This window comes from Sander lucioperca, chromosome 3, assembly GCF_008315115.2.
Source record: "Sander lucioperca isolate FBNREF2018 chromosome 3, SLUC_FBN_1.2, whole genome shotgun sequence".
Lineage (NCBI taxonomy): Eukaryota > Metazoa > Chordata > Actinopteri > Perciformes > Percidae > Sander > Sander lucioperca.
Genome location: NC_050175.1, coordinates 36540535 through 36555531, shown reverse-complemented (window position 1 = coordinate 36555531; position 14997 = coordinate 36540535). Strand labels below are relative to the sequence as shown.

General features: G+C 43.3%; 1 protein-coding gene across 9 annotated transcripts in view; it reads left to right on the top strand.

Moving 5' to 3' along the window:
• Positions 1-14156, top strand: part of ppip5k1a (diphosphoinositol pentakisphosphate kinase 1a) — a 44347-nt gene extending 30191 nt beyond the window's left edge. For 2 of the 9 annotated variants that reach the window (XM_031323668.2, XM_031323665.2), the window contains 3 exons: positions 10441-10578; positions 11952-12065; positions 12708-14137. In XM_031323668.2, the coding sequence (XP_031179528.1) occupies positions 10441-10578; positions 11952-12065; positions 12708-13345 (890 nt within the window). In that variant the 3' untranslated portion in view covers positions 13346-14137. Of the gene's footprint in view, positions 1-137; positions 201-4586; positions 4647-5350; positions 5531-10440; positions 10579-11951; positions 12066-12707 lie in introns of all 9 variants that reach the window. The other 7 variants (XM_031323661.2, XM_031323662.2, XM_035999662.1 and 4 more) reach the window with 7 other exon arrangements.
• Positions 14157-14997: the final 841 nt, after the last annotated feature.

The following is a 14997-nucleotide window of genomic DNA, read 5'->3' as shown; positions in this document are numbered from 1 at the left end:
GTTTAGGTGTTGGTTGATCTTTCCACTATTGAGTCCACATTAGAGAAGAGCAGGGAAATGATCAAACATGATTATACAAGTTATTGTGGCTCATAGTAACACTAGTGATTTTTTTTTTTTTTTTTTTATTTCCTCAGAGTTGTTGTCTATGCCGGCAGTAAAACGATTTTCTGTGTCGTTTGCAAAGTATCCGACTAATGGTACGTCTGCTTCTTTCAAGTATTTTTCCACTTCACCTCCCTTTGTCTTGCATGTCTTCAAACTTTTGTTTTTGACCTTGGGTTGTTTTTTTTTTCACATGGCCCTCCAGCATTCCAGGTTTCCTTCATTTTTTTCTAATGGTTCAAATTTTTTGGTTTCCCCATATGCTTTGGACTCTTACTTTTCTAACACTTCCCAACATCCTCTTTCTAACCAGGGTTCCCACTGGTCATTGAGTTTGTTAACATATCAAGAAATTCGGAGCCAGGGAATGTCCGTGAATGTTTACAAAGGCCTCATAGTAGTGTAGCAGGAAATATAGACATGTTTACACTATTTATACCTGTAAAAAAACATTGGATATCAGCAGGGAATCGTTTCCAATATACAGTATTTTATCGCCTTTTACCCAGTATCTACTCTCTTGTTAGACCCTGTTTACACTTGGTTTTAAAATGGGTCTTGGGCGATCATCAGATCACAAATGGACAGCGCCAAATACAAGTGTTAACGACCACCAAGAAGCATTATGATCCGATCACTCAAACCACTTGGCGAGGTGGTCTGGGACGGATTTGACCACGTCGTTTGTAGCGCTAATGCGTCTTGATGCGTCGCTGTAACAGGACATGGTGGTTGTTTTGCTGACAGTGCACCAACACTCTATAACTTGCCCATTTTACGACGAGTTGGACGAAGTGTGGCTTGACCATCCATCGTTTTGCCCGATGGAAGGACATGTGTTGGATTCTGCTGACTGCGATATCTGCAGCTGTACCGACACAACGACTAACTTGACTGGCGAGAGTGTGCACGTAATAACTGTAAGCGAGGCCCTTTGACCTTCTAGCAGAAGTAACATAGGCAGACGCGTTATAGACATTGATGTGAATATATACATACATAGTACATACATACTGTATGTGTCCCGGCTGTCCACTTGTGTTCGGATCACCAAAACGCGATTTAAAACCAAGTGTTAACAGGGCTTTAGACTTCTAACTGATGGATGTTTAACAAAAAAACATTTTAATGAACTGCCATCCTCCACTGTCTTTACAGTAAGCAATAGCAAAGTTTTGCTTACCTTTTGTGCCAGTTAACCGCAGTTAACATTCCCTGCAAAACCTACATGTACCCGCCATTGAAGATTTTCCATTGTGATGCATTTTAAGTATAATTTTGTGTCTGGCAGTTCCCTAATTTCCAACTTAGTCCGGGTTAAATCAGAGACTCACAACGGGTCTATTTCCCAGGATGACACAAGCCTGGAACAATAAGTGCGTTGACATGTACTTACGTATGCGGTATACTGTCGGTGCTCTGCAGTATTTTGATTTCTTAAATGTCATGCATGCAAGAAGAAACCAGGTTTCTCGTATGGAAATCCAATTTTCTAGCTAGATTTCTCCTGGAGAAAGTCAAATTTCTTGGCCATGTACAATAACGTATAACGTTGTCATGCAGCTGTTCAACAGCAGCTGCTACTTGGATATATGATAACATACACTGTTCCAGATAAAATGGAGAATAATCCAAAACAACACAACAATTACTAAACTTTTCTTTCTAATACAGCATAATATGGAAGAAGAAAAAAAGGATAGTTTGTCTCCCAGTGCTACATTAATGCTGTTTGCATGCTGCATAGTGTTTGTCATTGTTACGATGTTAAGATTGCCCCTGCATTGTGAACCAGGGGTTGATGCAAAGACTGTATAAGCCAAGACCAAACATCTGGATCGCCCCCCTGGTGGCTGGCTGCAGTATAGGTCATAAACCCCGCCCTCTCCATGATAGCGAATGAGACATGGTCAAGGCGAAGTACACATCAAATAAATGTTTCCCAAAGATGGTTTGTGTCATTTTAGGTAGTTCTGATCATGCTGTTTGTTCAAGTGTTAATTTTTCTGATAAGTTTGGTTTTTATTAGTTATTTGATGCTATAAAAAAACGTGCTGTGAGCTGTGATTGACTTGCGATTGGTCAGGAAGGTGTATGGGCGGGACTATGATACCGTGGCTCCACCGCCCGATCACTACTGCGCAGACTCTGGCTCCGAAATTACAAGATGTCGACGGCCGTATCCGGGGGTTTTTGGCTTCACTTTTGTACATCGGGAGGAAGTGGAGACGTGTCGTCCATCTTTATATACAGTCTGTGGTCAAGCCACTTCCTTCATCTTTCAAGCCTTTGTAACGCAGGCGTTCTGTTAAAAATGAGTCTCCAAGCAGATATAACCTCGGTCCACCTGAGCCACAGAAGATATTATACAGCTGCACACTAATACTCCCTGTGACTATACAGCTGCACAGTAGTACTACTACCTGTGACTTACAGCTGCACAGTTGTACTCCCTTTGACTATACAGCTGCACAGTTGTACTCCCTGTGACTATAGAGCTGCACAGTAGTACTCCCTGTGACTATACAGCTGCGCAGTAGTACTACTACCTGTGACTATACAGCTGCACAGTTATACTCCCTGTGATTAATAAAGCGACTTCAAAATCAGTTATACTCATAAATAACAAGTCTCTTTTTGGACCTGTAAAAGCAACCGTATTCATTATTCTTTTCTAAACGTTTTAAGTTTCATCCCTCTTCATGTTTTAAAAAGCAGCATAACAAAGCAAATAGCCTTTAGATGGAGATTTGTACTGAGCCAAGGGTGGGAACCCTGTTTTAACATCCTGCATACAATTTTGTAGAGCATTTGTAAATTGATCACCCATTACCCAGTAATTCAGTTTTTATTTTATTTTTTCCTGTGTGTGTGTGTGTGTGTGTGTGTGTGTGTGTGACTACATAAACTGCAGGATGTGAATTGAACTCATCGTTAAAAACGCCACCAGCAGCACACGAATGTTTAACCCTTCCTCTTGATGACTCTCAGTAATGCTACCCTGTGAGTTTCCTTTCAACAGGGTGGCCTGTATTACGCCGGGTTCACACTGGACGCGGAAGCGCCTCAAATGCCTGCTTCCTTTCGGCGCCCACGTTAACCAACGTGGCTGTTCACACAGGAGCTCCGCGGCCGATAGTTTTGGCATCTGGTCTATTTTCTCCCCATGCCGCGATCAAATTTGGCAACAAAACACACTGGTAATCTATTATAAACGATATAAAGGATCAATGATATAAATGATCTGATAAATGATTAAAAATATGCATCCCGTACAGGACTTGCTAACCCTTTTTATTTTCCTGCCCCTCTCCCTGCTGTTTTCCTGGAGTATCTATTCCCCTAGTCTATAGTAACGACGTTCCCTTTCCGGGATTGCTCCGTTGCCACCAGAAATCCCGCTGGATTTCACTCTATTCGGCCGGATCTCCGTTACCTTACACTTTCTTTGTGTTGGAATTTTAAACTCTGGTCCTTCTCCGCAGTGTTGTGGAGGAAGGTCTGGCAAAGCAAGACTACAATTCCCCAGATTCTTAACCCCCCAGATGATAAAATTTCAAAATCTGCCCATCCACTATTTTTATCAGAAATAGCCTTGTATCGCTGCTGTTTGTGATAGTTTTTTTTTTTATTACGTATTTATTACACATATTTGTCAATTGTGTCTAAACAAAGAGAGACCCAGACGAACGCGCACGCACACACACACACACACACACACACACACACACACACACACACACACACAGCCGCGCTTCCAGGTCCAGTGGGAACCCGTCGTTATGTGGATTAAAGGTTGAATACGGTTCAATCACCGCTGACTGAACCAGGATCAGCTCTTATTGACAAAGGAAGGGTTAATCATCCCCAGACATTGTTCATCCCACCTCCTGTGTCTGTTCTGAATGAAACATCGCTCAGATTTGTTTTGATCCATAAGCACACATGCTTTTCAATGTTTTCAGTGAACAGATGTGGTTGTCCAGTGTGTTTAAGATTTGAAAAATGGCACATATTAAATGTTTAATGAAGAACTGTAATGACAGTGTCTGTGGCAACAACTGAATGTCTCCACTTTGCAATTTTTTTTTATTGATTTAACATTTTTGTTGACTACATTTCTCATTGAGACGGAAGGGAAGCATAGACAATAGAAGATATTACCGTTGTTGTGAACCAACCAGCCACTTTTTCTGTTCTTCCACTCAATCTGGAAAAAAGGATTGGTTTTTTAGAACGTCTCATGTCTCTGCTTTTGGATTAAATCACCATTTAACTGGTCTGACTGGCAAAAATGTTCATCCACAAATGTTTTCGGTGGCGAGTTTCTGTGAGAGTGGACTTATCAAAGCAAAGTTTCAACACAAAAGTACCCCACAAAACCAACACTTCCTGTAAGCTAATACCAAGCAAAAACATTCAGTATAACTTCCACACACTATCTTAGTAAGTCTTTCACTTACATATATTATCCACTACAGGAACACAAGATGACACATCCACCATAGCAGTGGCTCCACCTCTGGGGTGCACTGCAACAGGTACGATGGCCCCCGGTGATGCAGTTTTGTGTTGGCTCGAAATGTCCAGCTGCAGCATTGTGTAAACGGTTAAATAAGATGACATCAGTTGTCCAAATTGTTTGTTGATGTAGACACGAGATTTATCTGCGCATGCTAAAGCTTCTGCAGTGTTTGATTGGAGAGGTGGCTGCAAGACTCATGCGAGAGTTCATTTTGGGCTCCACCGCTTCCTTTGAATGTCTTGTGTCGCACTTGCTCCTTTGTGGATTCTCATTAATTGGATGGATGTCATTTTTTAAGTAAAATGGGGATACTGCGGAGGAGCAAGATGTTTTTATTTTCAGTCTCTTCTAGGCTTCGCTGATGTGCAGGGTTGTTTTTATTGCAGAAAGTTGCTTAGATCGTATGCTGCTTCTGATCTTCGGCTGTTTGGCGGCCATGATGAGCTGTTGGCTGCCCCTTGCGTTTACAGCACCACCTTCATACACACACACACACACACACACACACACACACACACACACACACACACACTTCTCCTCCCTCCTATCTCCTCTCTCTGTTTCCCTCTACAAACTCCTATTTGCCCTCTCATCTGTATCATACTTCAGTCTTTCTCTCTCTTACTTCCTCCTGGCTTATATCCTATAGTTTCATGTCTTTTGTACTACTCCTCCTCCTCCACTGCTCTTTCCTTCCTCGCTCTCCCTCTTCTTCCTCAGAGCCCCTGGAGGAGCACCGTGTGGCCCAGTTCTTGAGGCATTTCTCCACCGACCTCAGCCTGGGCCGCAGCCTCTCTCTGGACTGGGCGCTGGCCCACCACCTCCACCAGTGCTCCTACCACCTCCGCCTCTTCCGAAACTGGCTCATCTCCGGTCAAGACCCCCTAGAGTTCTTCTACGGTCAGCCCCTGGCCCCCGCCCTCCATACCCCCAGCCTCACGCCCTGTTCAACCACTGCTCACGATTTAGTTGTGACTGTGCTTGTTCTGTGGTTGACTCTCATGCTTTGCCTCTTGATGTTTCTGCATGCTTGCCTGTTTCTGTGGTTATGCAGATTGCAAGCTGGATTGGTGTGAGCTGTTTGGGGTTTTTGGGGCCTTTTTTTGCGACTACTATCCTTCCCCTCTGCAGTGGTGTCCATAGCTTTTCCCCCTCCTTTTTCTTCGCAAATCCTCAGTTTGTAATTTGATATATATATATATATATATATATATATATATATATATATATATATATATATATATATATATATATATATATTTTAGGATTCGTAAACCTTTATGAAATAATTTTTAAGCCACAGTTTTCTGAATTTAGGTGTAACAAAATATTAGAAGTAGGGCTGCAACTAACAACTGTCGAATAGTCTGTCCATTATCTATCTATAAATCAGGATATCGCTGTGCGTGTGTCCCCACGCATGCGTAGTACAGCAGCAGGGGCGGGGAGTAGCTGAATCCCTACATGGCTCATTGATTGCGGTTCACCGGCTACAGGTGTCTTGCCAAAAACTGAACATCCACCAAGAACTCATTGCTGTCTACCCTACATGCAAATGATGAAATAAGGCACACGTTGACTCTCTAGATGAGACGCAACCGAGCCGCGACTGATTGAGCTGCACTGCAACATGTGTTTACAGGTTGGGGCTCTCCAGCGCGTTGTTTTGTTGCCCATTTCTACGGCCGCTCTGCGTGCTGCTCCCCCGGGGTCCCTGCTTCTTCCGCCAGGGCCACATTGCCTAAAACTACCACGATGTGTGTCTGCTACAAGGAAAAAAGAGGACAAGTTGAATCTCTACATGAGCCGCAGCCGAACCGCGACTGATTGAACCTGCAACATGTGTTACAGGTTGAGTACACTGGTTCTGGAAAAAGCTGCAAGCAGCAATACAGGAGGACAAGCAATCGGTCTTTTCCAAACAGGCACGTTTTGAACGGGCACTGCACTAGTTTTCTTGATTATAGCTCTGTAAAATGCCAGAAATTGAAATTTGAGTGGCCGGGTTGGCTCAGTTGGTAGAGAAGGCGCACATATACATAGAGGTTTATGCCTCAACGCAGAGGTCCAGGGTCCAAGTCCGACCTGTGCCGATTTCCTGCATGTCTTCCCCCTCTCTCTCCCCTTTCTTACCTAGCTGTCCTCTCCATTAAAGGTGGAAAAGCCCCAAAAAAAGAAAGAAATGGGAATTTGAAAAAACTTCAAATGGCCCAAAGATATTGAGTTACTTTACTATCATAGAGGACAAAAAAATCAGTAAATATTCCCATATGAGCAGCTGGAACATTTTTGGTACTTTTGAACAATGAATTGAGTAATTGTTTTAGCTTTAATCAAAAGTTTGAAATTGTTTTAAAATAATAAAAGATCATTTTAATGTCAAAAATAGATTTCCTTTTAGAGAAACCTGTCAACCTTACTTAAATTCTGTGGTATATTTTCAAGCAGAATTTTTTTTGACAACAAACCATGTTTTTCTTTTAAGATAATTTGGGGCTTTTCCCTTTATTTGATAGTGACAGTGGATAGACAGGAAAGGTGGGAGAGAGATGGGGGATGACACGCAGCAAAGGGCCACAGGTCAGACTCAAACCCGGGCCGCTGCAAAGGACTCAGCCTACATGGGGCGCACGCTCTTACTGGGTGAGCTAGAGGTCGCCCTGACAACAAACCATGTTTAAATGAATCATAAAGTGCAACATTTAAAGAACAGGGCATTGTGAGGCATAGGTCTGAAGTCTGAAGATGACAAAATATCATAAACTGTCTGCATTCAACTGTCCAATATTTAACTCAAATTTCAGACTTTGTGTTCTGTCTGTCCCATTTTCTTCTCCTCTCGCTCGCTGTTAAAAAAAGAACGAACATGTACACTCCCCAAACTCTATTAACAAGCTCCATAACATTGTTGTATTGTGAATTTACCAGAAGCATTTCTATCTAATTAACCAAGTCAAGACAAACTGGCATTACTGTTGCAATCATGCACACAGTAAAACAGCAACACACATCATTTTCGCTGTTACGCCAGTTGGTTTTAGATTAAGGCCACCAAAATGGAAACAAAATTACACTTAATTTATTTTGGCAGGAAATGTAATTACAGCAGCAACGGACGAGGGGCACAATAATTAGTTTGAGAAAATGTCAAACAACAAACACGCAATAATAAAAGCTGAGCAGAGTGTTCCCCCTCACCACCACCAACTGATGTTTCTATACACTGCGGCGTTTACGAGGCCAACATATCGTTGAGTGCAGACTGAAATGTGTCTGTATCAGAAATATCAAACTGTCTTGGTCATATTCTTAGTCTTGTTTGCCTATTCTTTAATCAGATATTTCCCGATCTAAATCAGGAAACTTTGCTTATGTTAGACTTTATTTTATGTCAACAGTATTAAGTATTGATGCATTTTTTTCATGAAGTCAGGAACAACTATGGTATAGGCAGCCAAAATAAGATGGCAAACCAATACAACGCGAGACATAACTACTTGTATAGGTATATTTATTTCAACATAAACGTGTTTAAAAGATCTACATGCCTACACATTACAAAATAAACAAATATAATAATGTCATACACTGTAAAGCTTAAGTCCGTAGACCATTCTCTCTTTCTCTCTAGAGCATGCGGGAGGCTAGCCTCGTGAGACCGTCCTGATCTCGCGAGCTCCAGCATAGGTGGTGATAGACAGATGGTTTATCCAATCAGCTAACCAGTATTTTCGCCCCTTCCCAAAAGTTCTCCAACGGAAAGTTCCCAGATGGACATGCCGAGCAAATGCGAAGCAATCCATCTGGCGGAGTCAGGTTGGCGGGAGGCAGGACATGACCTGGATTACACTGCGTCATGTAGCTGATTCATAATTTGGTCATAAACAACCGAGTCTCTTGCCGTTCCTTGAATTTCTCTGACGATTTGGGCACTGACCCTTACCGACAGAAGTTCCCAAGTCTCGTCTCAAAACATTTTGGTAGGAATCTTCGTGTAAATGACCCTTCTTCACCCTAAGATAGTTTCTTTTTTTCCAGGTAAGCGCCAGCTGCATGATAGAAACGTCATCAACACGCCCACTCTGTCGGTACACGATCCGTTCTGCGCATGCGCAAAATGTTCGCGCATGCGCTGTTGTACGAGGATTTACGACACTGCACGATCTGTTCCACGCTTCCGGTCGACAGCCAAGCTAACGTTAGTTTAGCTAACAGCTAATTCGGCTAACTGCTAGCTGAGACAGCATATAATAACTTTAAAAGACCCTCAAAATAAAACGTGAAAATAACCGTTAACATATATAACAGCTGTTACGTCAGTTCTACTTTACTTGTGCTCATTTAAAATACAATCACTCAATACTTGTCTTTATTGTTATTACTGTGAAGTCTTAATTTAGCTGTAGCCTGCTTTTCCCATTACGTTTGAGTTAACGTTATTTTAGACTGAATCTAGCTGCCAGCTAGCGGTTAGCCGAATTAGCTGTTAGCTAAACTAACGTTAGCTTCCCGGTGGAGGCTAGCCATAGGCTAGCGTGGAACAGATCGTGCAGGTCGTATCCTCGGTAAAACAGTATTATCTTGCGCATGCGCAGAACGGATCGTGCAGGCAGAACGGATCGTGTACCGACACACTCGCTTTTTCGGAAAAAATTACTGTCTGGGCTCAATCAGACATAACACTCTTTCTACTAGGGAGATGAACATTAAGGATTGTTTAGGGGCGCTGCGGTAGTGCTACTGTAGTTTTCTTCATATTCAAGTGTCTGTTTTTCTTCCACAATACAAATTAGAATATTCGTTGACAGCCCCAATACCCACAGTATACAGTAGAAGTTGAATACTAACATTAAATTATCAGCACATTCCTCCACAAACTGTATATAAATCAACATATAGCACATAGCCTCATATTGGCAGTGGGTTTTTGACAACATAATATGTTTCCACATTAAGGCGAGGCTGCTGACAAGGCAACATGATCTCGGCTCCACGCTGTCTCGTTTCAAGATTAAAGTTTTTTTTTTATGCTTCCAGCTATGAGCAGAAAATCTATCATCACTAGCCTGAACCTCCATGTTTCATAAAGGTACAGAAACTGGTATTATTAATCCACATTACATTCAACTCTTTGGAGTCAGCTGCTGTGTTTGAATTAGATTTTAATGCCTCCTACCTGACCTTAACCAGCATGTGATTCCTGCTTGTTTTCTGTACATTTAGCAAACTCCCACCGGTGCAAATGAACGCAGTAAAAACGTCCTCTGAGGTTCTTGGACGATCGAAGCAGGCTGTGGTTTGAAAATGTGGCTTGGTTGTGAACTAACAGTGGATGAACTGCCTTGGATAACATGTGTTGGACCTGAGCTGCAGTCTGGACAGCTTTGACCATTGTGTGCTGCTGTCAGAGCTAAAGCTTCAGTGTGGTGGAACTGCCCACAAAAAGTTAGAAGTTAGTGTTTTTGAGATCTGCTTGCTTTTTGCAAATACAGCGAGACGTTTTGAGATGTGTAGATTTGTTACCATTCGATATGGTGTCATGTTGTTGTCTTGGCGTTCAGCATGGTTTTTTTGCAACTTGCCTGCGCGGAAATAAACCGTAGAGGCTGGCAGGAGTTTGCAGTGGGTTAGGGCCCGTTCAGAAACAGGAGCAGGATTCCAGAGCAACGCGTTGAGGTGTAGTGTAAGGGTGGCATTGGGGCGGTGGTGTCTGGTATCAGCTGAAGTGGTTCTGCCTGCTCCTCTTCTGACTGCCCGGTTTAACTGAGGTCTGATGTGCCTGCGGGCGCCGTGTCTCTCCTCTGCCACAGGCTTCGAAGGCTGCTCCATGGTGCCCTCCATCTATCCTCTGGAAACGCTGCACAACTCGCTGTCGCTGAAACAGGTCAGCGAGTTCCTCACCGGTGTGTGCGAGAGCGCAGGGGATCCCCACACGAGGACCACCAGAGGTTAGAAACCAGCACAAATTCATGTCTTTCCTTACTGTGTATTAGGGCTGGGACAATATGCCTTTGTCCAGATTGGATTCTTTCACGATACATGGGTGCCGATTTGATTTGTAATGCCGTTTTCATTTATTGCGATTCTAGAAGCATTGCCATTCGATAGTATTGAGTCGTGCGATTTTCTTTTCCTTCTTTAACAAAAACAAAAGTTGAATACCGTAATTCCTCCAGTAAAATTTCCCATAACTGCAAAAGGTAACAGGCTTTTATTTGAAGCAGGCTTTTGCTAGAGGCTGGCCTTTATTTCTAATTCTATTTGTTTGATAAGTACAATTGTTTAAAAAAAAAAAAAAAAAAAAGTTTTAAATTAAAAGCCATAGCGTTCCAGAGGACAGAGACCATTCATTTTTTAACAAACATTTGCAAAAATAGCACCATATACAACAACAGCCAGATGGGAGTAGAGGACGAGTAATTTGGGTCAGAATGAATCAAAGACCACCATTGTGTATTTTAACCCTGTAAATGTACCGGGTATTTATTTCAAATACAGGTATTACTGTATTGCTGGTACGTTACAATAAGAGCATACGGTAGTTTTGAAAATCACATTACTGGGATGCAGAATACCAGTTTCTGATTAACGTTACAGACGGTAGCTGTAACCAGCATGAAAATGAAGAAAAAGTCAGTTTTCCTCACAGCTACACATATACCGTGTGTGTAGTAGGCCTATGTCACATCATGAGATCCAGTGTCACCACATAAAAACTACCTGAGTGAGCGCCTCCCGTCCAGCGACGCAAGGATGTCCCTCCCTGAAGCAGAGGATGAGGTCGTCTTCGCTCCCATCAGTTTTCACAGAAAACAAACTTGAAAGACTTTTTGAAGATATCCACGTCCAGTTTGTCCCAGGCGGCGACCACCCAGTCCACAAGCAGGCGTCGGGCGGGGGCTTTTAAGTTACCTCCGTCTGTGTAGCCTACTCCTTATCTGCATCCCCAGCCATCCACTGGTCGTAGGCATCGTGCAGGCTCGCCTTGAATTGGCCTTAATTTAAGGCCGTCCTTTATTTGTCCGTGTTGACAACGCCGCCCGGCCACTATCAGAGGCCCGGCGTTTAATTGACTACCGGTTTTTATTTGAGGAATTACGGTAATACACTTCTAGAGACAATATATCATGACATAAAAAACATTTCTAAAAACGAATTGTTTTCTAGGAAGAATGCACATGTCAGTCACATGTCAGTCGGTCAGTCTGACATTTATTTAATTTGTAAATAAGTACATAACATGTGTTTTCCCCCACCCCTACTGTGTAAACCTCATAATCATCATCACTTAACTTGACCTGGCCTTGCTTTATCCCCGCAGCTCTGTCCGCCATGTTTGACACACACAACCAGCCGTCAGTGGACTCGTACATCCCTCAGAGAGTCCTCACTTCCTCCATCTCTCTCAGATCTCGTTCTGACAGACCCCCTTGGTGTGAGTATCACAGCACCTCCTCGTTGCCACCATGATTTGACGTTTCTAGGTCAGCCTCGCTCAGCTGTCTCAGTTTCAGACGTCTGTGGATTATTTATGGAATACAAGCGGTCCATCACAGTCTCAGAGATTAAACTGTGTTAGTTCTGTCCGTCACGTTTTCAGAAGACACTTTGGTCTTTTCCTGAAAATGAAAACTTATTCATTTTTACTTCTTTGTGCTGATTTTGGCATGTTTAGCTAGTTGAATCAAATAACAATTATTTTCATCGTTGATTACGTTGATTATGTTCTCGATAAATAGATTGGTTGTTTGGTCTATAAAATGTCAAAAAAAGAAAAATGATGAGTGTTTCCCAAAGCCCAAGATGATTCTCAAATATCTTGTTTTGTCGACAACTCAAAGCTATTCCGTTTACTGTCACAGAGGAGAGAAGAAACTAGAAAATATTCACATTGAAGAAGCTGGAATCTTCTTCATCTAACTTGTTTTTTCATAAACTCCTAGACTCCAGTTATCGATTAGCAAAATGGTTGTCGATTTATTTAATAGTTGACAACTAATCGATTAACCAATTTAGTTGTGTTAGTATTCTTATTCCCTCTCACATTGGTGCTGTGGGTTATTTTCTGTTCCTGCAGACAGCAGCGGTCCGTCCAGCACAGTATCGAGCGCTGGACCGTCTTCTCCCACTACAGCTGACACTTCCCCACGCTTCAGCTTCAGCGATAAGATCTGCCTCACCCCTCAGAGCAGCGAGGAAACTCACTCCTCTCAAAACACTTCCACTCAGCCAGTGCCCGCCGTCGGGTCACAAGGCCTTGACCCAACTTGCTCTGCTCTGTCAAGCCTCGCCGAAGTCCCTCTGACTCCAAAAAACTCCCCAGAGGATGACGCCGAGCTCTGCGATGTTACCGGTTGCCAGGCTGATGATCCCGAACACGCACAGAAAGGGCCAGAGGGGGCTCCTGCAGCCGACAATGCCTCCGGCGTTGCAATTTCAGATCCTGGCCTGAGAGCGCCTTGCTCTGCGTTGGCGGAGCTCACTCTGGCTCGGATGGAGAGTTACTGCCTCCCGAACTCTCTGCCGGTGCTGCTGGAGCTCCGAGAGAGCGGCAGTGAGGCAGGCTCCAGCTCCCAGACGCCCCAGTCTCCGGAGGGACCCGACGAGTTCTTTGACACTCAGGAGTCGATGGAGTTGTGGATGGACAGTCCAGAAAGCCTCCCGCATCCCGAGACGCCTCTAGAAGTCGGAGCCACTCACACAGCAGAGCCGTAGAGCGCTGAATCTTCAGAACAACAAATCTGTCAGAAAATCCTCCTTGTTGTTGAGTATGAGCATTGAGGCTCAGTACTGTGTTACAGCCGACCGGGCCTCCCAACTCCTCTAGCTTGATGACTACTGTGTTTTGAGTAGTAATGAATGGACGGCTGATTTTCACACTAGGCTCTGTGTTGGAGAGTCATTTTAAAAACACACTGGAGACACACCAGTGACACCACTGACCCACTTTTGACAGCCCACTGGTTCAGTTCATCTGTCTGTAAAGCTACTTGTTGTCAGTTTTATTGTCAAGCTCTCTGTTACTGTGGGTTACATGCTGTCGCACGAGCCCTTTCCTTAAAGCTGCATTAATCAATATATGGCCACTAGGGGGCAGAAACACCTCATCCCATTGGCGTTGTGTTTGTGTCCACATAATGAATTTAAGTCCAATATTCGCTCTCCTTTTAGTTCTGGTTTGCTCTCCACCAACCTGTCTGTCTGCCATGTTGTGCGGGGCAGATACTGTAGTGTACAGTGGGTTGATCAGGAGTTGAGAGAGAGAAAGCATCTTAAAGGGATGGTCTGGATCTTTTGTGTGGCTGTATGAGCTACTTTTCCATAGTCAGTGTATTAGCTACAGTAGAGGACGCCCCCGGTTTGGAAATCATTTTGCCTCACAGAACACGGGAGTTGTTGGTCTACCGCTGCCTCCATCGGTTACTTTGTTTGTGTTGTTGTGTGACTTTGGTGTTTTAAAGCATTAGTTCAGATTCACCAAAGTCACACAATAACAAAAACAAACTAACCGAAGGAGGCAGCGATAGAGCAGCAACTCCCGTGTCCTGCGAGGTAAAATGACTGTTCAAAGGAGTCTGGTGGCTTTGAAGAGAGAATAGATAATGGCTTCTATCCCCACTGTGTAAACTTAACCTGACGTTTTTATGGGTTTTTTTTTTTTTTGGGGGGGGGTGGCTTAAATAGGTTTTGCAGCTACCTCCAATCAACAGCAGTGCATTGCTTAGCTTCCGTGTCGGGACACTGACAAATGCTGATGACTGATAAATACCTCACACAACCCCACCTCAAAACACCCAAACTATCCCTTTAAAACTGTACAGGAGCTGTGCTGTAAAACTAAAACACTGATCTAAAGGCTTGTCTCATTTCTTGTGTTCAATGGATTCATTGTGACCATCAAGATATTAATTCAATCAGGAGAGACTTCGTTGCAGATATGCAAACATTTATTACTAACAATTAACCAAAGAAGTACAAACAATTATTTGGAGATTAGACTCCATTGTAAAAGGGGATCTATACAATTAATGTTTAGGAAAACCAAACACATCCCCCAATGGAATCTAGACACTGGTGGTGGTGGTGAGAAAATCCGAGATATAAAATGGGCCGTCAGCCGGGAGAAGACCGATACACCGTCGACAATGCCTGGAGGTAGAAGGGGAGGAGGCGGGTCGCACTCTCGTCTGAAAATACAACTGACAGAAACGGGAGAGAGAAGATATTTAAAACAAGGTAGTCATGCTGTGATTGGATAGAACATACGTGCCCGATTCTAATTGGTATACAGAACCGAAACACCCACTGCCCAGCTGATCAGTTAAAGAGAATAGAGACAACGTATTAGAAGTCTACCTGACAGAATT